The following is a 26,404-nucleotide window of genomic DNA, read 5'->3' on the forward strand; positions in this document are numbered from 1 at the left end:
CAATATTTGGGGTCTTGATTTTTTTTTTAATGTCCAGAAAACATGAAGTTGTATGGTTAAAATCTGCTCACTGCAGTGTTGAATCATGATGCAAAGTTTAGTTGAAATTGATAAGATGATATTGTCACAGTACATTTTTCAAAACTTTGCTTTGCTGTCTTTTTGGTTCAAGATGGCAGTTGAAATTTTCAGTATGCCTAAAACTGTCCCAGATGGAGGTAGAACAAATCCTGAAAGTTTCACAACAACCAGATCTGCAGTTTTTGAGTCTTTCAAGGACATACAGACACTTCCTTTTATTTATATAGATTTGGTGCATAAAAGTAAAATTCTGCCTGTTGTAGGTTGTAACATCACTGCAGCATTGTGCAGTAAGGAGCAACAAGGGCTAAAACCAGAGGAAAAGCTGGACTTGATGTATTCATTTGAATTTTGCACCTAATTTTCTGGCTGTATGCTTCCAGGAACAGTTTTCATGTAACCATATCTACATTGTAGTGGTGGTGGCTGAGATGTAATATATACAGGCTGCATTTGGACAACACAATGGTCAACAGTGGGGTAGTAATCAACTTGACAGTTGTTTATCTAAGGGGTATTTATTTATTTAAAACATATCCCGCCCTATATCATTAAGATCTCAGGGCGGCATATAGATAAAAGCATACAGTATAAAACAGTAAATATACACAGCTAAAAATTAAACCATGAACCAAGTTAAAACAATATATAATTTAAAAGCAGTAAAACAAACAGTTAAAACAATGAGCCCACACAACATGATAACTGGTGTGGATTAGGACTGACGTTGCATTGACTATTAGTCCATGGTGAGTAGACTCACTCATCCCCCACCCTCTCTTCTCCCTCAGTCCTCCCACTACTATCCCATCAGCTGTTGCTGCCAAAAATCTATCCTGCCGGCTGAACTAGAGCTGCAACTCCGCTTTGACTGCTCTTGCCTTGCAACTTTGGCTGACAAAATAACTGTCCAAGGAAATAACCAACAGTGCCCTTCACACGACACGATAACCAACAGTGGTTCAAACAGCCAACTCTGCACAGCGTTGGTTATTTGTGTTGGTTATTTCAGCCAAATAATCAACCATTGGTTAAAAACCTCCCGCCACACAACACGATAACCCACAGTGGGTTAAATAACCGCCAACTACTTAAACCACCATTCATTATCATGTCTGAACCGAGTCACACTCTCCAGTTTTCATCTATTCGAATTCCATCCAGTGAATACAGGAGAAAGCCCTTCTACCAATGTGATCTGATAGAAAACATCTTTACATTTCAAATGTAATCCCTTCGTAAACATTTGTGAAAACCTCACCAGCTATTTGTTGCAAAAAAAAGTTAACACTTTGGTCAGTTAGTGAATGCGATGTCAGAAGCTGGTTTCATTTTATTGAGAGGACGTTAGAAACAACTATGAAATGAAAACCCATCACCCAGAAGGTAGGAAACATATTGCATATACTTTATTGCAACATCAGGTTAAATATAAATAAATAAATTCTTAACATATATAGCTTTAAAATTTTTTTTGCATATGGTAGCTTTAGCTGAAAAGTGGTTCTACACAGAAGCTGCTGATCTACATATAGAAATGTGATGCACCAGCACAACACATCAATATCTAGAGATTAACCCATGATTCAGTTTAAAGTGATGTTGGGATTAATTAGGGTGACGATATGAAAAGGAGGACAGGGCTCCTGTACCTAACAGTTGTATTGAAAGGGAATTTCAGCAGGTGTAAATTGTATGTATGCAGCACCTGGTCAAATTTCCTCTTCATCACAACAGTGAAAGCTGCAGGTGCTTTGACCAGATACAAAAGAGGGCAGAGCTCCTACAGCTTTAACTGTTGTGATGAAGAGGGAATTTCACCAGGTGCTGCATGCATACAAATGACACCTGCTGAAATTCCTTTTGCTATACAACTGTTAAACAGAACAGTTTGACTGCTGAAGGAGAAAGAATGAATACGACTGCAATCTTGTAGAAAAATATCAATAAGGTTTTGAATTTATAATTACTGAGAAAAATAATTCATTTCGTTGTGCAGCTCCTGACAAAGGATCCACAAGATCTGAAACATTGAGCATTGTACAAGTTTGGTTTAAAGTTTTTAGAATATTTTTTATATTTCGTATAAGAAAAATAAAGAAACCTTTTTGAGATTTTATAGCACCAGAGCTAGTCGCCTCTTTTTCCTAAAAGATACAGGTGCCGTGTCCTCCTTTTCATATGGTCACGATAAATTAATAAGGATGACACAGAAGTTAATGTTGCCCTAAAAGCTTATGGCTATTTCTTAGTGATCTGGAGTTATAAAGACGTGCTCTTGCAATTATGTTTTGAGGAGATAAATGAATCAGATGTTAATGAGACATTCAAAGAAGGATATTGTTTTCTTGGGTTTCTTGTCCTCCAAAGTTTGCATTCAGTTCTTAATATACAAGGACTGTTCGGTTGCTGTAAAACAAACAAGCAGGTAAACAGCCAGAGGAAAAAGATCAAGCGCTCATTAGCAAAGGGGAGTACATGCTGCACTCCAGTCCATCTGTTTCTGGCCTATTTCTCATGACATGCTCAGGGACTCCCACACGGGGTGTTGCCAGACAGAGCGCCCTAATGCTACCAGTCCAGAGGCATTGTGCACCTATTCCATTCTTGTCCTCCTTATTGGATTTCTTTTCTAGTAAGAAAAGAGATGGAAGAAGTGGTGGGTTACAAAAGGAAGATGATGTCATCTGGACCACACACCCGGTAAAATTCTGTGAATGAGGTAGAGAGATTGCGGGATAAAAGTACCCTTGGTGTTAAGGCTGGAATCACTATGCTTTGTAAACTCAGTTTGTGGGTTGGGGCAGTTTCCATACTACATCATCTATTTGCAATCTTCTGGTGTTACTTTATTTTTTGACATTTCAGGGATTATGTGCACTCATGCATAAATGAGTAAGCATTTAGCACTAAATAAATGATTTGAGTTTTATTTCTTTTAAGGCTTACTCACAACATTATTTGTTTTTAAATGGCCACTGAGATGAATTAATCCCTTCCCCACCCACAGCAGATATGTCATGCCCACTGGTACATATTTTGGGGGGGAGGTACTGTTTTGGCTTCCAGCAGGCTTCTGTTATCTGTGTCAGATAATGCTTTTATGTTTTGCTTTTAAATGCGGAACCTTGCTTGAGCATTTTATATTGGGAATTTTATTAAGTGATTTTTAAATGTTGCAAGCTTCCCCGAGTGCTGCCTTTTATAATATAAATGTTTTAATTAACATATGCAACAGCACTCACAGCTTGAACATCAGAATTAGAAGGAATGCTGTATATGTGTAAGTCAGAAAACGGGGCTGGTGTCAGCAGCTAACACCCTTGGGCAAGTGCCGAGACCTTGGTAGGGCACACCACTAGCATCTGCCTCACGCTCCCCTTTTAATTTCACACACACACACACCCAGCTTGGCACTCCAGACAGTGCTGTGCAGTTGGGACTAGCCATTTAAATTCCCCACAATAGAGCAATGCTGTATCAGAGGCATTATGGGAAATTAAAATGGCAGCTAGACTCTGCTGCATGTCATGCTGTTACTGTTGCTACCACCAGGTAAGCCCTCCAGGACACACCGATGGATGGGGGTGAGGCACCAGTAGTCACTTTGTCCAGGCCCCCTCACACCCTCTATGGCCAGTGCTGCATATTGTTTGTGCTAAAGAAATCAAATGTTTCTGTGTGAGAATTTGCCCCAAGAGGTTCAGATTTGTCATAACACCTTACCTTTTACCCTCACGCATAAGATCAAATGCCTCGTTGATTTTTTCGAAAGGTAGCGTATAGGACACCAGTGCATCCAGGTTGAATTTCCCTGCCATGTAATCTAACACCAGCTTGGGTACGGATTCTATGGCCTTCCAGCCTACGAGGGGGGGAAAACCCAATGAATTCAAGCTTGAAATCTTATGATACCAGATTCATAAATCAGCTGACGTTTTTTGAAAATGTGTTTTTTTTTTTAAATGTCTTCCTCTCCCTGCGGACTCTCTTTGTTAAAGTGTAGGCTGACTAAATGTTATGAGGACATGCAGTTTCTGGTGAACCCACATCTCCATGCATCATTGCAGTAACATATAGGCCCTGTTCAGAAGACACCTTAAACCTCAACTTTAACTACGGTGCTTAAGCCAGGAAGCTTGGCTGTGTTTAGAAGACACCTTAAACCACGGCTTTAACCATGGTGACTAAGGCTTTTTGCCTTAGTCACTGTGGTTAAAGCCGTGGTTTAAGGTGTCTTCTGAACATGGCCCGGCTTTCTGGCTTAAGCACTGTGGTTAAAGCCGTGGTTTAAGATGGCTTCTCAATGGGCCCATAGTAAAAGGAACATTTACTAGTAAAAGGAACATTTACATAGTAAAAGGAACATTTCCGGTTGTGGAATGAGCTCCCCAGAGAGGTCCGCCTGGCGCCTACACTGTACTCCTTTCGTCGCCAGCTGAAGACCTTTTTATTCACTCAGTATTTTAACACTTAATTTTAACTTAAATTTAAATTATACTGTTTTAACTCTGTATTTTAACCTTATATCAATTTTGCTGCATGGTTTTATCCTGGTTGTGCTTTTTATATTGTATTTTGTATTTGTATTTTTAACTTGTTGGTTGTTTTATGATGATTTTAATTTTTGTGAACCGCCCAGAGAGCTTCGGCTATTGGGCGGTATAAAAATGTAATAAATAAATAAATAAATAAATAAATAAATAAATAAATTTGATGCAACATCATCTTCAGTTTTTTTTTTTTACTCCAGCAGCCAATGAGCTTGAGTTGAGGTGATGAAATCCTGAATATGATGATGTCACATCTTCTGTTTCTTTTATTATTAGGAGAGATACATGAGATAGATAAGGACTGGTGGAAGTAACAGGTCCTCTGTAATAATTAGTCCATCTTTCTCCAAATGCTGTAGGGTGGCAGCGAATAATCCCCATTGGGAGAGGCAGCGTGGCTATTAGGCTTGCCGGGCCTGCCCCTGCCCCCCTCCCACAGCGACCAATGGGAGGTTGCTTTTTGCCCAGGAACGCCCTGGTGGCACAGCACCAGAGCAAGGACAGATGGCAAAAGAGCAGTGCTGACCTTGCTTGGGCAGGAAAAGTTGGGGTAAGTCCCTGATTTTTCAGCTACGGATCTTCAGTTCTTTGCCCCAGGGTGGCTCTGAATCGGCGGCTGTGTCATATAACCAACGCAGCATAGATATGGAACCACTTCGAGCAAAGGCAATGTATAGACACCCCACCCTGTTAATCAAAGTTGAGAATACTGGGGTAGATGGTCCAACTGAGTATAAAGAAGCTTCATCTATCAGATGAGCCTTCCAAGGTGCTTCACCCTTCCTGCATGTGTCTAATCAGAGTCTTGAGTGTCAGGAAAAAGGGCAGAAAATGGCCCAGAGGGTGCTTTCAAGGGACAATTGGCTGGCAAGATAAGGAGAAATCACTCTCTCCTGTTTGTAGATTCTGTGCTGCCATGGTCAAGCTACCCGCACTTAAGATTATGAGGCAATTGCAGCATTGAGACTGAGAGCTCATCTACACCAAGCAGGATATTCCACTATGAAAGTGGTATATAAAACGCAGGAGCCACACTACTGCTTTATAGCGGTACTGAAGTGCACTGACAATTGTTGGGGCCCATGACACATTGCATATACCGCTTTCATACCACTTTCATAGTGTTATATCCTGCTTGGTGTAGATGTGTCAATGGGCCCCAACAGTTGTCAGCACACTTCAATATCACTATAAAGCAGTAGTGTGGCTCCTGCCTTTTATGTACCGCTTTCTACCGCTTTCATCATGGAATATCCTGCTTGGTGTAGATGAGCCCTGAATCACAAGGTTGTGTTATGTGGTTCTGCTGTTAGAGATGGCGAAAAGTAATTGTGGTTTTGACAGTGCAGAGGGACCCCTACTAATTCCACAGAAATAAGGGTGCCGTCTCGGAGCCATCACACTGTTTATTGCTGTTTTTCTTGACACTGGATATTGATTCCTAATGCAGAAATATTGAACTCGTGTACTGAGCTGCTGTTATTAAGGGCTTTGTACACAAGGTGGATCACACCCTGATTGGTTTTCCATGTTTGCTTGTCCAAATGTTACATATTCCTCCACAATCTTCTCCTCAGGGTTCTTTCTGTGTCCTAATTCTTACAGCTGATATTCTAAAAGGAGGTCAAACATAGTTTTTATTTTGTTTCTCAAGCATGGAACAGTCCGTTCCGTTGAACATCTAACATATTTGGATTCCAAAAGTCTTCCAAATGGGAGACATTTCAATAAAAATAAGTCAGCATTTCCCCCTGACATTGCTAAAGATTTTCTCAGATTTTGGCAACATTAAAGCCGAATAAGTAATACACAGAGGAAATGACAATAAATCAACATATTTTGTATTAAATTATGTTGTCTGCTAGAAAACACATAAAACAAATGATTGAATAAAACACATGGACAAAGGCGTGTTCCAATTCAGTGTACAACTTGATAGCAATCATGATTTAGATGGCTGCATTCAAGATTCCTTTCTATCTCATGCCTATTACTTTAGCACTGTACTAAGCTAGATGGACCAGCACACATTTTAAAAAGAGTTGCAAAACTGCTGTAGAGATTCTTAGGGAGATGTGAGTTCATGACATCACAGGGACCAGCCAAGAGGTACCCGCCATAGACAAGGCCTTCACCACTCAAGTCCCCTCCATTTTTTAAAAATAGTTATTTTGTTTTCACCAGTTCTTTTTTCAAAGAACTTGTTTTTGAACACGGAACATCCATCTGCTTACAAAACATCAAAAACACCTCCACCACTCGTAGCTTTTATCAAGCATCTGAGCACACTTATGCTTTGATGGTTGCAATATGAAGAAGGGCATGAGAACAAAATGCCTGCCTCTTTAACGGACCTATCATAAGGACCTGGCTTCCCCATTACATAGCAACCTACCTAAGCATGTACACAAGATGGAATTTCCCAGGTAATTGGAAATATTTCCCAATTGTCAGCTTTTGCTCCCACCTTCCTGGGTCGTTGAGATGCCCCTCTGTGTAAGTGTTGTACCTACATATTCCAAGTGTAAAATCTCTGCCCCTAAAGGTGTTCCCAGGACAACATTGGGGGCTGTTTAAATGTGGGGAAAGCCACATTGTGGCTGTGGATCTGTGCCACGTTGGTTAGAAGATGGAGGTGCAGGTTCGCAGCCACCGTGGGGCTTCACTGCAATGCTGCTTTTTGAAAAAGTAAGGGATTTACTCCCGAGTTTTTCAATGGGAATGACATCAACACGGTGCTTCAGCCATGTAATGTCACTCCGGGGCCAACTCAGGGGCGGAGTCTGGTGGAAGACAACCAGCAATTGGTCACCTTCCACCAGGAAGAGGGTGGTGGTGGTGGTGGTTCCGGGACCCGGATGGCCACCCAGAAACCCTGCGCTCCTTTCTCGGTGTCGGGATTGCCTGACACCACCCCATGAGAGAGAAATCACGGGCTTGAGAAGCTATGCGGTAGAGTTCCCCTTTCCCATCTGCCATAGGCATATAAAAGAAACTTTAGTAAAAATAGTAATGCAATTCTAAATGTTTAAAATCGCTGTATTTTGGGCATAATCCAAGTATGGGACACTGTAAAAAAAAATTAAGTCCAGGTATATCCCCCTTAACCTATAACAAAATATTTTCAGTTGCTAGTAAAGTTTTGTTGTGGGTAAAATACAGTACATGCTAAGACAAAACTTACAGGGACATGCTAAGACAAAAACAATGTATGAGGTAGGCAGACGTAAGAACAAAATGCAATTGGATCAGTCCCAATGATTCCAATATTGCCAAATTAAGAACTACATACATACTCCGTCTAGGACAGGTACCTTAAGAATTGAATTATCTAAATCTGAAAAACTAATTGAGAAGTTAAAGGTTTACTGTCAAAAATATATACTTTACTTTAGTTCAAGATTTAAATAAGGGTGAATTCTTTAATAACCATTGGGAATCAATGACAGCACCAAGAATTAATGAAGAAGAATCGAGAATAGTTTTCACAAGAGGAATGACCACCTCAATCTGTGTTAAAAGAAAATTATTATAAATTGATTTACTGCAGGTATCTAACACCTCATACATTAAATAAAATATATAGAAAAGATATACGGGTGTATGTTGGAAACGCGTGATGCATTTGGCTGATTATATGCATATGTGGTGGCTGTGTCCAAAAGTCCAAGATTTTTGGAAACAAGAGGGAAATTCTTAAAATAACAGGATATAATTTATCCCGTAAAGTTAAAACAATGTTGTTAGAGCTTTTTCAATCTGAGGTCCCAAAAATTGATCAGCTGATGATATCAAATTCATTAACAGCAGGAAAGATGATAATAGCCAAGAATTGGAAAAATAGAAAACCAATTGCATCTAAAGAATAGTTTATTAAAGTTTGGTAAATTGCACATTATTGAAAATCATTGAAGTAATCAGATTGAGAAATGACAGACAACAGATCGCCAAATTTATGGGGGAATGGAAGCCTTTTATTGAGTGCTGGAAACATAACTATGATATAGAAATTAACATATATTCTTGTTTTGCTGTTTTATAAATCATTGGCTTTGGAAGATATGCAAAACTTGATTTTCCGTAGTATCTAATCTATTTAGTTTATTTGATATTTAACTCATTTTTGGATGTTTTTTGTGGCGTTATGAGAAATTAATCTATTTAATACTAAACTTATTTAACTCATTCTTGGATGTTTATATGAGGTGTTATGCTGGGTGCTTTTGTTGAGTAGCTGGGTTAATGGATTGTGTATATTGATTGTGTTGTATAACAGTATGTTGTATAATGTTTTATATATAATATAAGCTGTATCTAGTTCCCTATGTTCTTATGGGGGAAATGATCAGAGGTTAGCAGTTCTGGCTTTCTTGATCACAGTGGCATTGAAAAGGAAATAAATAAATGGTAAAATGTAGAAACCATCCATTTGTTTCAGTCCTGTGTATTTACTGTAATGTCATTTCTGATGCACATGAAAAACTCACCTCCAAAAAATGTGGCCTTGATTGTCCGGCCCATTATCAGCTCCATTGGAGAAACAATGAAACCTTCTTCACCAATAGCTACTCCAACAATGACGCAGGTGCCCCAACCGACTGTGGTGCAGCTGAGGGCAGCATTCTGGAAGGAAAAGCAGATTAACAACCCAGTCCTGTGAAGAATTCAGGATGCCCAAGGGGCTGTCTGTATGCCCTATATACCCCATGGTTGCTATGTAGTGGCGCTGTGTCATTTATACTACGCAGCCACCAACTTGCAGCCACCACGGTGGTGACCTTGCTTTGGGTTCAATCTGGGGGCATTCCCGGGGATGGATTGAGGCCCAGGGTAGGAGGCGGTAAGGCAGTAAAGCAGTGCAGGGTGTGGACTCGACAAGCCAAATGGCTGCTGATGCTGTGGCTTTTTCAGCTGGAAAGCCTATATTCCCTCCTGCAATCAAGATTTAGCATTCCCACCTTGCAGCTGCGATGCTGCAGGGTTTCGAGGGAATTAGAGGCAAAGGCGGTGGCATCAATACATGGCCAAAGTCAACATATCCAACCCACATAGGAGATCAGGCTGTATAGAGTTACAACCCTGGTGGAGTATCACTGATCTCTTCAATATTTATAAGCAGCCTCCCACAACCTGGCATCCTCCAGATGTGTCAGACTACAATGCTCATCATTCACCCCAGCATGCTAATGACTGGTGGCTGGGGATGCTGGGAGCTGTAGTCCAAAACCCCTGTTGGGCAGGTTGAAATTGACAGTGTCATGTATATATAGGGTGGATGGCCATTTCTGCATCAGTGCATGGACAGGTTTCCCTTTGCGGGAGTCATGAAATCTGGTTAAGGCAAAGAATTCTCATCTCTGTGTGGGGTGCATTGCAGAGATGTCTCCTGTCACCCAGTAGGCCCTCTTGCTCCAGTCAGCCTAAAGTAGACATCTTTGGTTTACCTGACACCAAGCAGGTGGGAAGAATGTGTCCTTCCCAGCGGAGCTTTTTGTAGGTGTCTTGATAACACTTTGGCCACAGCTAGACCTAAGGTTTATCCTGGGATCATCCAGGGTTCGCCCCTGCCTGAGCACTGGATCCCCTGTGTGTCACCTAGATGAACAGGTTTGACCCCTAGATGATCCAGGGATAAACCTTAGGTCTAGCTATGGCCTAGGTAGGTGGGAAGATGACACTTCTTCATTCCAATATTGCTCCAGTTTGCTCCATGTCTGCTATTTTTGCTTATATCTGGATAGCTACTCAGTTTATCCAAATCCACATCCTTATGCTGACCTAGTAATATAGCCACTCTGTTATCTAGCTATGCTATGCTAACTACATCAATATAGGAAATTACATCGGATAGTAAATAAGACCCAGTCATTGGTGAGGAGTGGCTTACTTTGTTAAAGTAGTTGGGTTTTCCTATTGCACTGTAAACAAAAAGTGAGTTTCCTAATGGGAAACTGCAAGTAGGGTCTTCGTTGGAATGTATGGTGGAGTGGTTAGAGTTTTGGACTTTGACTCAGGAGGCCTGGGTTCAAAGCCCCACTCCACCACAAATTTCATTGGGTGGCCTTGGGCTGATCATTATCCCTCAGCCTAACCTGCCTTGCAGGGTTCTTCTGTGTGGAGAGGAGGAAGAACCACCCTGAGCTCATTGGAGGAAGGATGGGATAAATGCAGTAAATAAAGAAAAGGCATTCAAAAGTTCATACATATTGTGAGGTTAATACAATGGCTTTTAAGAAGCATTCATTACACTGGAAAGTGGTGACCAAAAGTTAAGCATTCACTGAAAAGGGGTAACAGAATCAGGTGGATTTTGAGAAAGTTGGATAAGTCCTTGTGGAATGCCAGGTAAAATTAAAGTAAAATGGAATAATTTCCAGATTGTATTTGGCCAGTGTTCTTCATCCTTATTTAGAACATGATGTTTTAGCCTTACAGCCCTTAGGAAGTTGGGACGGACACGCACACACACACACACACACACACACACACACACACACACACCACAAACCTTTTAGAAGAGTGAGGAACCTGTGGCCCGTTCCCATCATCCCCAACTTTTGGCAATGCTCGCTGGGGTTAATGGGAGCTATAATCCAGCAACATCTGGAGGGCCACTAAACCACCCTGTTTTAGTGTTTACTTTGACACCATATTAAATGAAGATCATGAAATACATACCATGATGGCAATGTTTCCACTGCACTCAATGGAACAATCTACCCCTCCACTGGTCATTTCAGCGATCACCTTTTGGATGGGTTTCTTGAACTCCTGAGGATGGAGGCAGTCGGTGGCTCCTAGCTCTTTGGCCAGTGCAAATTTGTTTTTGTTAATGTCAATCCCAAAGATACGAGATGCTCCAGCCACTTTGCAACCCATGACAGCGGAAAGGCCGACCCCTCCCAAACCAAAGACAGCGCATGTGAAGCCAGGTTCAACCTAGATTACCACGAGAGAGGTTATTATTAAACCATTTTGAATACTTGACATTTAAAAAGAGCTTTATGATTTATTTATTTATTTATTTATTACATTTCTATACTGCCCCTAGCCAAAGCTCTCTGGGCGGCTCGCAACAATTTCTGGGTGGTTCACAACAATATTTGACACTTTTGAACCAATATGTGGATGGAAACTTGGATATCCTTCAAAATTTGCACTTTCCCCAATTTGGAATGAAGTTCTCAGCCAAAAAGTACATATAAAAATGTGAATGTTAGGGGAAATAACAATTTAAAAACTTGAAAGGTTGTTTTAAAATATATTTTGGGCTCCCCACTCCCACCCTTGGTTTCTCCAATCCAAATGAATAAGACCTGAGCGATCATGGACTCACCTTGGCAGTATTAATGGCAGCCCCATAACCAGTAGAAAACCCACAACCAATTAAGCAGACTTTATCCAAAGGAGCTGCAGCATCAATTTTGGCAAGGGAGCTTTCTGCTACAACCGTGTATTCAGAGAAGGTGCTGGTTCCCATGAAATGGTATATCTTCTGTCCTTTACAAGTGAACCTGCTAGTGCCGTCGAGCATCAGGTGTTGGTCAGAAATGGGCGTTTTCGCTTTGCTGTGGAATGGAAAAAATGAAACGTGGCACGCAGAATGGAAGCAACGATAAAGGAGGAATATCAGTTCCACTATTCCCCTACCCTACACTGTTCTCCTGATTTGTTTCCGTGGGCTCATCTACACCAAGCAGGATATTCCACTATGAAAGCGGTATATAAAAGGCAGGATCTACACTACTGCTTTATAGTGGTACTGAAGTGCACTGACAACTGTTGGGGTCCATGACAGATCTACACCAAGCAGGATATAACACTATGAAAGCGATATGAAAGCAGTATATGGTAGGTGTCAATGGGCCCCAACAGTTGTCGTGCACTTCAATATCGCTATAAAGCAGTAGTGTGGCTCCTGCCTTTTATATACCGCTTTCATAGTGGAATATCCTGCTTGGTGTAGATGAGATGTGTTATATCTCATGTGGTTTTCTTCATCCTGCGAATAAATGAAGACTAGGACCAGTGCATGAGAAATATTTTGTAATCCATGGTTGCGGAAGCTTGTTGTCTGGTGGGGGACCATATTCCCTCAGGAGCAGTGTAGCGGGGGCTGCAGGACAGCAGTGGGCAGAGCGTGGGTGGGCCAGCCCTGTTCTCCCTTGCTGTCTTTCTGCCAACACCTTTCCCGCTCTCTCTGATTGACTATATAAATTGAACTTTGTAACCAACTGACTTTTCAACCACCCTCCTCTGTGAGGCATGCTGGGAACCTGCACTAGTACTTTTTTTTAGATACCAGGTAAAAACTTTTTGTTTGCTCATCCCTTGTGTAATTGAATTCAATTTTGATTGCAGCTAGTTTTACTGTGGTTTAATGCTCTTTTTAGTGTGGGGGGTTTGATCTTAAGATTTTTAATTGTGAGCCATTTCAGACAATTAATTAGGAAGGCTAGAAATAAATGCCCAGAGAACATATTGCCCCAGTAATGCTTACAAGGTAATGCTTATAGATGTGCCCTGAGAGATAGATCTAGTTCAGATTTAATATGAAATCATGGTTTGTGGTAACCTTAGTTAAAAAACTGTTTGAGCTTCAAGACATACAGCAAGTAAACCATGATTTAGAGCTGCTTGACTGCTTTCATTTCCCATCTGCATATCTCTTAGTTTCCTAAGTTCATTCCCATCTCCACATTACACCAGCCTCTTGAGGCAGGGCAATGACCCTAACTGTGGTTTATGAATGGCCTGACATTATGAGAAACCACAGTTAGCACAAACTATGGATTGCAAGCCAGTTTCAAACTGTGGTTCCAAATCCAGATTTGTTTGCCCCAAACACACCACAGTTCCTGGGCAAGCATGGTTTAGCTAAACTTCTGAACTTCAGCATATCCTCACCTAAGGTCACCTAGTGACTTTGTGGCTGAGGGGAGATTTGAATTGGGAGTTTCTCTGCTCACACTCTAAGCCATTTCCATACAACATTGACACGGTTTGTAAAAGTGGCTTCAAATGGTTCCAGCTTACACAGCTGGGCAGACCATGTGGGAGCTTCAGCAACTGGTGCCTCAAAGCAACCTATTTGCATTTCCTACCTGATCCGTTCACAAAGGTTGGTTTTGGGACTTAAGCAGAACTTGCATTGTCCACACTGAGGAAGGTACAGCGGGATAACTTTGTCGCCTTGACCATACAAAAACACAACAAACAAACAAAGCACAGCATTATATTTCTTCCTTTAATGAATTCATAGTCTTTTAGGGCCGCTAACTAAGGCTGGATCTACACTATTGCTTTAAAGCGCTTTATAACAGTTTTATAGCACTTTAAAGCAGTTAAAGCGCTTTATAACTGTTATAAAGCGCTTTAAAGCAGTAGTGTAGATCTGGCCTAAGTCATATTTAATTTGCAACATTGGGTAGGGTGACCATATGACTGGATTCACCCGGATTTGTCTGGGTTTCAGGTGGCAAATCCGGGAGGGGGAGGGGAAATCTGGATTTTTTTTCTCAAAGAGCAACTCTAATAGGAATTAACAAAAATGTCTATAACTCCGTCATTTTTTAAGATAAAGACATGAAACTTGGCACAATGGTAGCTTTTAGGAAGGGCTTTAGTCATACCAAATTTGAAAGAGATCCGTTTATCCATTGATTTTTTTAGGAATTTTTTAAAAATTGAGGTTTTAAAATTATTATTTTAAAATCATCATTTTTAAAGCTAAAGAGATGAAACTTTGCACCATGAAACGATTTACGCAGCGCTTTAGCCACACCAAATTTGAAACAGATCTGTTCATCCATTGATTTTTTAGGAATTTTTTAAAAATTGAGGTTTTAAAATTATTATTTTTAAAATCGTCATTTTTAAAGATAAAGAGATGAAACTTTGTACCATGATTGGATTTAGGTAGTGCTTTAGCCACACTAAATTTGAAACAGATCCGTTCATCCATTGATTTTTTAGGATTTTTTTTAAAAATGAGGTTTTAAAATTATTATTTTTTAAACTGTCATTTTTAAAGATAAAGAGCTGAAAGTTGGCAACATGATAGCTTTTAGGTAGAGCTTTAGCCATACCAAATTTGAAACAGATCTGGGGCCAGTAGCAAACCCTGTTAACAACAACAGCAGCTTGCAATGAGTGAAGATACAGTCAAAAAAGATATTTGAGGGAAGGGGAGAATGTAACACACAGAGTATAGCAAAAGCTTCAAAGTACAGCAAAACCTACAAAAGTAGGAGTGAGTGAAGTTAATTTCAGATACATTGAATCTCTCACTTGTTCTTTATTTCAGTGATTTTAACATTAAGATGTTATGTAGAACAGATTTGTCTTAAACGTGTGCTGTAAAATCAGACATGTGACCAAAGCTATGTTCAGGTGGGCACGCCCCCTTGGTACTGGACACGCCCCCTTGGGGGTGACCATGTTGTCCTCCTTTTTGGTTTCCAAAATATGGTCACCCTAACATTGGGGATATCCAGGAAGAAATACCAGTCATATAGAATTAGTGGAGATGGAAAAGAGATTTGGAAGGCATCTACATAAAGGATAGAGCTAGCAGAGAAAGCCAAAGGCATCAAAATGCCTGAGCGCAAACAGACAGACTGTTTAGGGCAGGGGTGGGCAGCCAGTTTTAGTCTAGGTGTCAAATTGCACACATACCCCAGTCCATGGCAGGGCCATGCCACGAAACCCTTCCCCTGACCTTATCTCTTCCCGACACCCACAAGAACATAAGGAGAGCCAGGCTGGATCAGACCCAGGGTCCATCTAGTCCAGCACTCTGTTCACCCAGTGACCAACCATCTGTTTACCAGGAACCCACAAACAGGACACAGGTGCAACAGCACCCTCTCACCCATGTTCCCCAGCAACTGGTGTACAGAGGCTTACTGTCTCTGATATTGATACCCATGGAGAAAGGGACTCAACTGGTGCCTGGAGGAATTCATGCTATAACATTATGACATTCCTGTGGACAGTATACATATTGGGGGGGGGGGGGCTTTCTACCGTATTTCTTCGATTCTAAGACACACTTTTCCCCCTAAAGTAACAGCTCTAGAAATGGGGTGCGCCTTAGAATCGATGGCGTCTTAGAATCGAAGAAATACGGTATCTACCCCTTCTTCCCACGCCTTCAGCGCCAACCAGCTTCCACTACCAACAGAAAACCTAAGAAAGGCTCTCTCAAAAGCCTCACCCAAAGACTGCCAAGCGTTTTGTTGCCAGGGCAATGCCTCCGTGTCTCCTCTTCCCCACCTCACCGCCCACCCGGCCGCCCCCGCTTTGCCAAGCCGGGCCGCTTACTCCTCCTTTCTCCGCCTGCCCTCCGGGGAACACCCCAGTTCCGTGCCTCACGCTTCCAACCCTCACGCTCCTGCGCCTTCTTCACCTTCAGCCAGGCTCTCCTAGTGCCGCTTCAGAAAGCGCCTCCCTTGGCTCACGAGGGAGAGGTGGCGTGTGAGAAGGAAGCGCCGCCTCAAATTACAGAGCCGCGGCGAAGGCTAGAACGGGGGGGGGGATGTGAGGCCAAGGCATAGAGAGGACAAGGGACAGAAGGGCGCACGGGGGAGCATAGAGAATGCGGCACAAGTTTGAGGCCTCTTTGGAAAGTGTGTGTGGCGGGGTGGGGGGCGTGCGATGTCGTCCAAGCGCGTGCGATCTTGCTCATGACGAGAGTTTTATGCTTTTTCCCCTGTTGGTGGCACTGAAATTAGTGTGCGCCTTAGAATCGATGGCGTCTTACAATCGAAGAAATACGGTAGTTAATGCTCTGATACCAAAGTGAGGTAATGGAGGAGATGATGGCATCATCATCATCATCATCATCTTCATCATCATCTTAAAAGTATCTTTATAGAGAGAGATATTAATACCTCTATAATGCAGTGATACTTTCCCTCTAAAGTAGCATTACAGCATTAATAGGGGCATAGTGCTATAGCCCGATAATGCTAGTCATGAAAAATCATTTTAAAAAGGCCTTTCCTGTTACTGCCTTTAACTACCTTGCTAAATGTGTGGATGGAGAGGAAGCATTTGTGCCGCAGCCATTGGCCTTGTTGGGTGTGGCCATGCAACTCACATCAGCAGGGGGTGGGGTTAGCCCTCCCAGCCCCCACTCACTCTTTCATTGCATGTTGAGTGTTGTGCAAATCCATCCATAAACACCTGACTGTGTGTACATACACTGAACACACCCCTCTGTCTATAGACTAGTTATATCAATACCTGATTTAAATCTTGTCACACCAGGACCAATACTTTCTACAATCCCAGCTCCCTCATGTCCTAGTATGACTGGGAAAAGGCCCTCTTTAAATCTTGGGCTCATGCCATGAGCATCTGTGCGACATACACCAGTGGCAATAATCTGAAAGACAGAAAACACAGCCTAATAATGTAGAAGAACAGGAGGACTACAGCCCTTTTTAACATCAATAGCAATTTATGGACTGAATGGGATCAGAAAGGCAGTGGAGCAGCAGTGGTGCTTAATTCATCTGGCCTTGTTCACAGGTCGCAACAACCCATGGTTTTGTTAAACAAAGTGTGGATTGTTGAGAATGAAGTGGAAGCCACCAAGCGTGCTAGTTCTTGCCACCCAATTGCTCCCGTGGCAGCTGGGCAGAACTAAACAACCCAGGGACACTCCAGGCTTCTTTAAACGAGCAATTTACAGCACACTTTTAACTGGCCACTCACAGAAGTTAGCAGGTCATTTTACTGACATCATGAGCCTCCTGCATATCTCCCACTCCTTCAATCGGTTATTCTGTTTAATAATAAACCTTGGAAATCCCGATTCTTCTGAAATACATCGGGATTTCCTGCCGTGTGCAGCCAAAGTTGCATTACAAAACGCCCATTGGAGGTGCTGTCCCATTGAACTATATCAACTATGAGGTTTTAAATGATAGGCCAAGTGGTCACTACTTTCTTCCCATGTAATTCAGCTCATTTCAAATGCGGAAGAGAAGCAGGAAGCAAAGCAACGGTAAGCAAACGCAATTTCCCTTTAATTGAAAGGGCTTCCCTGTCTGATTTGTTCCTCCCCAAACCTACAATTCCAGGTTCAGACATCACTATGAACAACCCAGAGATGGAGCATCCCTGGGTTGTTTAGTTCAGTGGGAGTAGGCAAGCAGACGGAGGCAGAACACTCGCTCAGTCCTGCTCCTTCACATGAATGACATGACATGACATGCAAACCTGGCTACTGGTTCCCTACTCTGGATTACTCCCTCAAGCAACTTCTCCTCCCCAGAGTTTTGTATGCATCATTGCATTTTCAAATATTTTATCTATTTATTTATTTAAAAGATAAACCGCCCTTTATTTACAAGGAATCCCAGGGTGGCGTACATAACATTATAGGGAAAAACCCAATAATAATAAAATGACAAAATAAGAGACAGTAAGGCTAGGCAACTAGCAAACAAACAAAAACAATCCGTTGAAACCAGTTAAATGTAAAATCCCTAGGCACAAAGAAAACTTTGAGTTTATGCCAAAAGAAAGCAAGTTTAGGTCTAAACTTGCCAAACAGAGAAGGACCTCTTTTTAAGTGCATCATCTATTTCTCCCACTAATGGTATTCCGAGGCAGGCCTCTGATTATTCTAATTCATTGGCAGCATGATATAGGAGTAAACACTCCTTCCAGATCTGCATTTGATTTGGGAATCCCATGGGAAGAAAAGAAGCTGTATGTGTTGCCGTGGGGAAGAGTAGAAAGGTAGCCTTTCCAAAATGGCTGCCATGGTCTTTGTTTCGCTTTTGCCTCTAATATGTTAAGTGTAACATTATTTCCACTAGGGTGCTTTTAATGTAATTTGGGAAGTAGGTACCATACAAAACCTAGTGGGAATCTACACTGGTGTTATTCTAACGTTTTGAATGGGTTACTGTGACGCATAGTGTCACGTGACCCTGGGTCTCCAATGTTGTAAATGAGTCGTACTTACAGGTTCTGTTTCTTAGTTCCAGTGTGGCTGCAGATTCATGTGCCTCCTTATACCGGTAATTCTCCTCTCGCAACCCAGAGCTGCTGAGTTTGCTTCACCCACTTCCTGTTCTCCTTCCTTCGCCCCGTTTGCTATCTTATCTGCTACAGCAGATAAATCACACCAGCCTTATACTGTGCAATCACTGACAATTGTATGCAAAGGACTCAGAAGTTTTCCACCTTAGAATCTGCTTTTATTGTGAAGTACTCCCATGCATCCTGCCTTAAAATTTGAATCAAATTGGGTCATCGGTTGATTTTTTATGATTTTTTAAAAAACATTTCCCCCCTCTTTGCAAATGAGCTGTAGCTCCCTGCAGGAAAATTAACAAGGTCCAAAGTCCAAAACTCATGACCAACGGGGCTTAAATGCGGCTGCTGCTAAAACTTTTCAATTCGGTCTCCTATCCCAACCCTGATCAGACCTGACCCAGCTTAGCTTCAACAAAGTGGCTGGCCCCTATGCATTCAGGCAATTCCCTGGGACTTGTGTTAAGATGTTTTGGGAGTGAGTGAGTTTGTGTGTGCTTATGACTTGCCCTGCACTGCTGGCTAGGAATGAGGCAGGCAGTGGGCGGAGCAAACACAGCAACAAAAGGATTTAACAATGTGCCCTGCAATAACATTGCAGCTACAGAGAACCGATACAGAGAACCACGTTAGAAAGGGACACTAGCAACGTTATAAGACTAGTGTAGATCCGGCCAAAGATAATAAATATATTTTTTCCAGAACTCTGTCTGCTCACCTTAACTCGGATTTCATGTTCTTTAGGAGGAGAAACTTCAACCTCTTCGAGAGAAAGGGGTTTCCCCGCTTCCCAGGCAATAGCAGCCTTACATTTAATAACCTGAAAAAGAACACGTTGCATATTAGAGTGAAATCCTAATTCAAACCAACGGGAAGTTTGGCCACCGATTAGGGCAGATTTCCCAAAGAGCTGAGGCTCAAGCCAAGTTATGTAGAGTTAGGTGGGGTGTTTTTTTTTACTCTGTCTTTTAAAAAAACAAGAGCAGCTCTACTGGGACAGGCTGAATGTGAGCCAAAGAAGACTTGGGCCTTAGCTAGACCTAAGGTTTATCCCAGGATCATCCTGGGGTCATCCCTGTTCATGTAAATGACACACAGGATATCCCGGGAGCAGGCAGGGACGATCCTGGGATGATTCCGGGATAAACCTTACGTCTAGCTAAGGCCTGAGTGGAGAGAAACTGGGTTGTCCTTTCTCCTCCAGTAGTTTTCTTTTCCAGCTCAAAATTGCCCTCGCCAATTTTTATCTTTAGGGATGCTTTCGGGTGGTAGTAGAAACAGATGGGTAGATACAGATACAACCTGGTGTCCTCCAGCTGTTTTGGAAGACAACTCCAAGGATTCCTGCCAATAGGCATAAGAACGTAAGAAGTGCCATGCTGGATCAGACCAAGGGTCCATCTAGTCCAGCACTAGTCCAGCATCTAGTCCAAGGGTCCATCTAGGCCAGGGATGAACAAGCAGGACATGGTGCAACAGCACCCTCCCACCCATGTTCCCCGGCAACTAGTGTACACAGGCTTATTGCCTCGAATACTGGAGATAGCACACAACCATCAGGGCTAGTAGCCATTGATAGCTTTTGCCTCCAGGAATTTATCCAACCCCCTTTTGAAGCCATCCAGATTGGTGGCTATCACTCCATCTTGTGGTAGTGAGTTCCATAATTTAACTATGAGCTGTGTGAAGAAGTACTTCCTTTGATTTGTCCTGGATCTCCCACCAATCAGTTTCATGGGATGACCCTGGGTTCTAGTATTTTGAGAGAGGGAGAAGAATGTCTCTCTGTCCACATTCTCCATACCATGCATAATTTTGTACACCTCTATCATGTCTCTCCTTAGTCTCCTTTTTTCCAAACTAAACAATCCCAGCTGATGTAACCTTCCCTCGTAGGGGAGATGCTCCAGCCCCTTAATCATTTTAGTTGCCCTTTTCTGCACTTTTTCCAGCTCTATAATATCCCTTTTTAGGTGTGGTGACCAGAACAGTACACAGTATTCTAAGTGTGGTCGCACCATCGATTTATATAAGGGTAGTACGATACTGGCTGTTTTATTCTCAATTCCTTTTTTTATAATGCCTAACACACTGGGTGGACATTTTCATCGAGCTGTCCACCACAATCCCAAGATCTGTTTCTTGTTTGGTCAGCGTCAGCTCAGATCCCATTAGGTTATATTTGAAGTTGGTTTTTTGCCGCAACGTGCATCACCTTACACTTGCTTACATTGAACTGCATCTGCCCTTTGGATTCCCACTCTCCCAGCTTGGAGAGATCCCTTTGGAGCTCTTCACAATCTCTGATGCAAGTTGTACTACAACACAGCTAGAGGACACCAAGGGGTGTCTTGACACTGATGCTTTGCCAGTCATTCCCTCAAAACCCTCAGCATCGCAGCTGCGGGGTGGGAATGAAAAATCTTCACGGCAGGAGGGAGCGTGGGCTGTTCAGCCGAAAAAGCTGGGACACTGGCAGCCATTCATCTTGTTGAGTTTGCCCTCCACCCAGCCTTTGCATGTGTCACCTGACCTCCCCTGGGCCTCAATCTGCCTCCGGAATGCCCCCAGCCTCAATCCAAAACAAGGTCACCTTTACTTGGAGTAAAGGAAAAAGTCGCAGTAAATCAGCAACTTCTTAAAAGCACAGTCTTGAGGGGAAACCTTGTGGTAGCTGCAAGTTGGCAGCTGTGTTGTATAAACAATGCAGCACCACTGCGCAGCCACCATGGGGTATTCTGGGTGGATAGACAAGCCCCAAGTTAGGGAAATTTAGAGCTGTTAAAAGACCAGAGGGAAAAGAATTAAGCACACACACCCTCACTCTGTCTGCACAACCATTTTTCTTTCCAAACAAAGCCTCCCACAGTCTGCTTTGGGTTAAAAATGCAGACAAATTCAGTGGAGATGTATTTATTAGATGCCAGAGTTAAACCCCAGTTATACATGTTAAACAAGAATGTGAGGTTCCTTCTCAAATACCTCACACCAGCCAATGCTGTGTTTCCTTGATTATTTCATGATCTGAGCAGATGACAATTAGGCAATAGCAAACTGGGAAAGTTTACTTGAGAAATATTTCAAATATTTTTTTATAGGACCCCTGACGGTTTTGACATTAATTGGGATTAGTTTTTGGGGTGGGATGCCTGTTTTATTATTTATCATCTCAACTTTATTATCACTGACCAGACTTTACACATTCAAAAGAGTAGGGAGGAATTACATACAAATTTGAGAAATATGCAGCAAAATCAATTCTGGAGAGACCTTATTCTCATAGCATTCAGAAAGAATTTAGAAAAAGCCTCAACTGTGTCTCTGTGGGCCTGAAGCAATGAAGGAGTGTGTTAGTTCCTAATCTGGTTGCTGGCTTTTACTGATTCTGATGTTTATTGTTGCCTTGTTTTGATCTTGTGAGACATTTTTAGAGGGCTTTGTACCCTAAAAGGCAGCCTAAATGTATTTTAACTATAAATAAATAAAATATATTAAAACGATTATTACAAAATAATCCCCAAACAGGGTGCAAGCAATAAGACACAATGAAATCACACAGCATCGAACAAAAAACAGAGGAGAATAGTAACACATACAAATACACAAAATGTAGCAAAACAAATTCAATCAAGACTCTGGTGAACAAAGAAGTCTTCAGTCGGCACGGAAATCTGGGAAGGCTTGGTGCCGAGTCAAATTTCCAGTGTTATGTTGGACACATCCCATAAACCAGTTGGACATGGATTTGTACTGCGGGTGGACTGCCAAAGCCACATCAACCACACTTCATTGTATTACAACAAACACAGCAATCAAATGGTGTCCAGATGGGAGTGAGTTGCAATCATCTGATCCAATCTTGGGCAGGATCTACACTGCCACTTTATAATGGTTTATAACAGTAGTGACAACTGTTTAGGCCCAGGACACACCCCATATACAGTTTTCAAACCATTTTCAAAGTGTTGCATCCTGCTTGGTGTAGATCTGACCTTGTAGTGTGAAAATGATCTGGATTGCCCACCCACTTATCATCTTGCATTTTCATGGGATATACGAGGCATGAGAGCATCTCTGCGCTGGCCTAGTCATTTCTCTTTATTAAGGAGAATTGGGGAAGGTAGAGTCAGAAATGGCTGTGATCCAGAAAAATGTCAAGAGACGTTCATGCCCAAGTTAAACACAGGAAGTGAAGGGCGGGTGCCTCACTTTGTGTCTGCCCTGTGTACATGTCCTCTGGCATAAGGAATGGTAATTGGAATTGGAAGACTTTCTGGAGCTTTTTAGTTTAGAAAAAAGATAACTAGGAATGGGGGAATCAATATCTCATATGTTAGGGTGACCATATTTGGGAAACCAAAAAAGAGGACACCTAGTGTGTGTGTGTGGGAAGCAGCTTTCTGAGTCCTGCAGAAAGTACGTTATTCCCCCGCCACCTTAAAGAACCTGATTGGAGTGGAGGAGGGGAAAGGATTTCATTCTGCACCACCAGCATCCACTCCAATTGGGGCCTTTTCTATAATGTCCACGAATGACCCACTTTCCCCTTTAAGACCTCAATTGGAGCTCGGGGTGGGGGAATGACGTGCCTCAAGAAAGCATGTCATTCCCTCCTGCCATGCTAATGGCAGCCTTAAAGAGGAAGGTGTGTCATTCCAGGACATTATTGAAAATGATAGAAAATCCCCCCTGACACCATGGAAAGAACAAAAACCAGGACAAATCCGGGGAAATCCTGACAGTTGGTCACCCTATCATATGTTGCATTCAAGCACAGTGAAATTACTGTGTGTTGACTCCTTACTTCTACTGTTACTTTCTACTGTTAGTTTTACCCTACCCTGTGCCTGCTTACCCTACCCTGTACCTGTTTGCATTCTCTTCCCCTCCTTATTGTTTTACTATGATTTTATTAGATTGTAAGCCTATGCGGCAGAGTCTTGCTATTTACTGTTTTACTCTGTACAGCACCATGTACACTGATGGTGCTATATAAATAATAATAATAATAATAATAATAATAATAATAATAATAATAATAAGCACAACCCAGATTCCAGATTCCCCACTTCCTCTCTTCCCTTGGCCTTGGAGAAATCTGCCACAGGTCTACATTAAGAGCTCTGCCTGAATGCTCTCTCTATAATTCTTGTAATAAATCAGTTAAGTTGACAACAAATCAATGCTCAATAGACCACATAGTTTATAAAAATCTGTGCCTTCTAATGAACTTCTAAAGCAGGCCAAACTTCCTCTGACCACAATGATGCGGTGAGTGGAGAGAGCTGCTCTGTCTTTCTCAAAACTCCTTAGGGAATATAGTCTGGACCATGACCTTTTGCTGACTGAGACAAAGGACAAGATGGTGTGGTCTTCCCCCCCCCCCAACTCTACTACAGAAGCCAACAAGACTGGCGGTTGAGTTTTACTTCAACACTGAAGATGGGACAGTATCTTCCATTGGACCTGAGGGCAGCAGGGTAGTTTGGATGTCCCAGTGGCACCATACAACTCTGTCCTCCAACAGAGAGAATGGCCAGCAGGCTCAGGAGGAATGGCGGTGGCAGGCTGCTAGTGCTGCCCCTCGTACCACCAGCAGCACCATCTGCCACCTGAGTCATCTGCATCACTCTGCCTAATGGGAAATGGGGTTTCCTACAGAGCAACTGGCTCATGGCCCACTAGCATTCAACATCCTAGATCAGCTCCCCAACACTTCTGAAGGTCACACCTAGGGATGCATGAGAATTTCAACTTTGCTCACAAAACATGCCAACACGTCCTGTTCGACACCCCAAACGTGAGCACATGTCCTGCGAAAATGGTCACAAATTGCTGGAATGCACTCGTGTTCAGTTTCTGCAACTTTCCCAATTCAATTTTGTGAAGATTTCCCAATTTGCACAAATTTTCTCCTGTACACTAAAAGGAAAGTCTATGGAGGAAAGTTGCGCAAATGTGGGGGAAATGTGCAAATTTCACGTTGGATCGCCACTCGATTTGTGCAATTTCCCCATTTGAGCAGAGTGAGAAACGAACGCGAACAGGAATCGGGTATGAGAGAGCGGCAAGATCTCAAACACTGCTCATTCCCCCATCCCTACTCATAAGTCCCATCATCTCCACCTGACTAGGGATGATGGGAGTTGTAATCCAACACATCTGAAGGAACCAGGTTGGGGGGAGTCTGCCATCGATAAAGGCAGTAAGCTCAGTCAGCAGCAGTTCCCTGCCCTCCTTTAGAGTCACATAGTTACCCTGACCCAGCATTAAAAGAAGACAACAACGTGTTGTTGGTAAATCAACATGACAGCGAGTGCACAAGTGCCGGCATCTTACTTTTCCCCTGGTACTGCTCATGCTTCTTCTCTCCTTAGGGAGATCAAGCAGAATCCAGCTGAGATCTCTTGGGAAGCTGCAACCTGCGCAGCTCTGCCAGCTGGATTCTGTGTCCTGGGAGCAAATACCCCCTCGCCTAAATAGCAACTAGAATTCCTCTCCTGCCACTCCCCCTCTCTACCCCGGCCATCTCCTCCCCTCTCTCAGCCTCCTATCACTGCTGCCTTCTTTCAATCAATACCATTCTGTGCACCTTTCAACAATAATTTCTTAATGCTCTCTCTATGCCCATTTTCTTGGGTTATAAATTATACCTACGCACAAATCATTTTTCCTTCCTTCTCCCCAGACACCGAGCATGGAAAAAGCTATTTGCTTTTCAGTGTTCTGCTCCGTTAGGGAGCAAGTGCAAACAGTTCTAGTGACGGGAGAGGAGAGTCTAGCGATATGATCAGTGACAGCGATAATGGCTCTTTACCCTGGACAAGCGGAGGGAAAAGCAGCTAAAAATAAGGTCACTGTAACAACAAGCTGACCATTACATGTTTATAATTTTCTAATACACTCAAATTACTCACCCGAAACAGCAAACCTATTGGGAATACCTTGGAGAATATATTCAACTTAATTGGATCCTAGTTCCACAGTGCATAACTGAAGAGTTTCATTTAATTTCATTTATTGCATTTTTATACCGCCCGATAGCCGAAGTTCTCTGGGTGGTTTACAAAGGGTTGATTGTCACACGACAATTAAGGTCATTTTTCTTGAGATGTTTGAACTCAGGGTCCATTTTAATCTTCTGAGACCTCTCCTCTCCACCACCAGCCAATCCCAATGGCCTTTGGATGGAAAGCCTTACACACCGTGGTCTGCCTTGACGTTCTGAGTAAGGAAAGACTATAAAGTAATTTAGCCATCACCCCAAAAAGGGCATGCATCACCAAAAGACAGCGAGAGAGCGAGCAATGGAAGACACAGATTTGCATATGCTAATTCATATGTATAGTTGAAAATAGAAATTCAATACATCTGAACATAGTTTTCCAGGTACTAACCATTGATGGGCACCGTTCAAGTCCCCCCTGCTGCTCTCCCTTCTAATAGTTCTTTATCTTTAAAACAAATTCTGATTTAACAGCCCTTCAAATAGAGGACTATCCTGTGTAAAGTAGGACACCTGGCCAACCCATCATCACTTGTCAGCCATCATCTCACCTCATGGCTTTAGGCTGTGACCCAAGTGACAGGTTCTGAACAGCTCTGTCTTTCAGCTACTGCTGCTTCCTCTGTTCCAAGTGTCTCATCTCATGCCCACCCTCAGCCAGACCCTACCCCACATATGGAGAACCTAGAAGTTAAATTGAATAGAACCG

At 42.5% G+C, this 26,404-nt stretch overlaps 1 protein-coding gene across 2 annotated transcripts; it reads right to left on the reverse strand.

Annotated features, from left to right (window-relative positions):
• Positions 1-272: 272 nt before the first annotated feature.
• On the reverse strand, positions 273-25,126 carry LOC134404656 (all-trans-retinol dehydrogenase [NAD(+)] ADH4-like). 2 transcript variants are annotated; one of them, XR_010025896.1, is made up of 10 exons: positions 25,029-25,126; positions 19,408-19,509; positions 16,884-17,025; positions 13,739-13,826; positions 11,971-12,202; positions 11,313-11,573; positions 9,122-9,257; positions 3,808-3,946; positions 1,592-2,490; positions 273-335 (listed from the first exon to the last, which is right to left on the reverse strand). XR_010025896.1 is itself a non-coding variant. In XM_063135447.1 (9 exons), exons 1-9 carry the CDS (start codon positions 25,047-25,049, stop codon positions 2,466-2,468), a joined length of 1,146 nt encoding a protein of 381 aa, XP_062991517.1. In that variant the 5' UTR covers positions 25,050-25,126; the 3' UTR covers positions 1,508-2,465. The 2 variants fall into 2 exon arrangements, 1 of the variants encoding a protein (XP_062991517.1); XM_063135447.1 differs by lacking the exon at positions 273-335 and having other exon boundaries at positions 1,508-2,490.
• Positions 25,127-26,404: the final 1,278 nt, after the last annotated feature.

This window comes from Elgaria multicarinata, chromosome 10, assembly GCF_023053635.1.
Source record: "Elgaria multicarinata webbii isolate HBS135686 ecotype San Diego chromosome 10, rElgMul1.1.pri, whole genome shotgun sequence".
Classification (NCBI taxonomy): domain Eukaryota; kingdom Metazoa; phylum Chordata; class Lepidosauria; order Squamata; family Anguidae; genus Elgaria; species Elgaria multicarinata.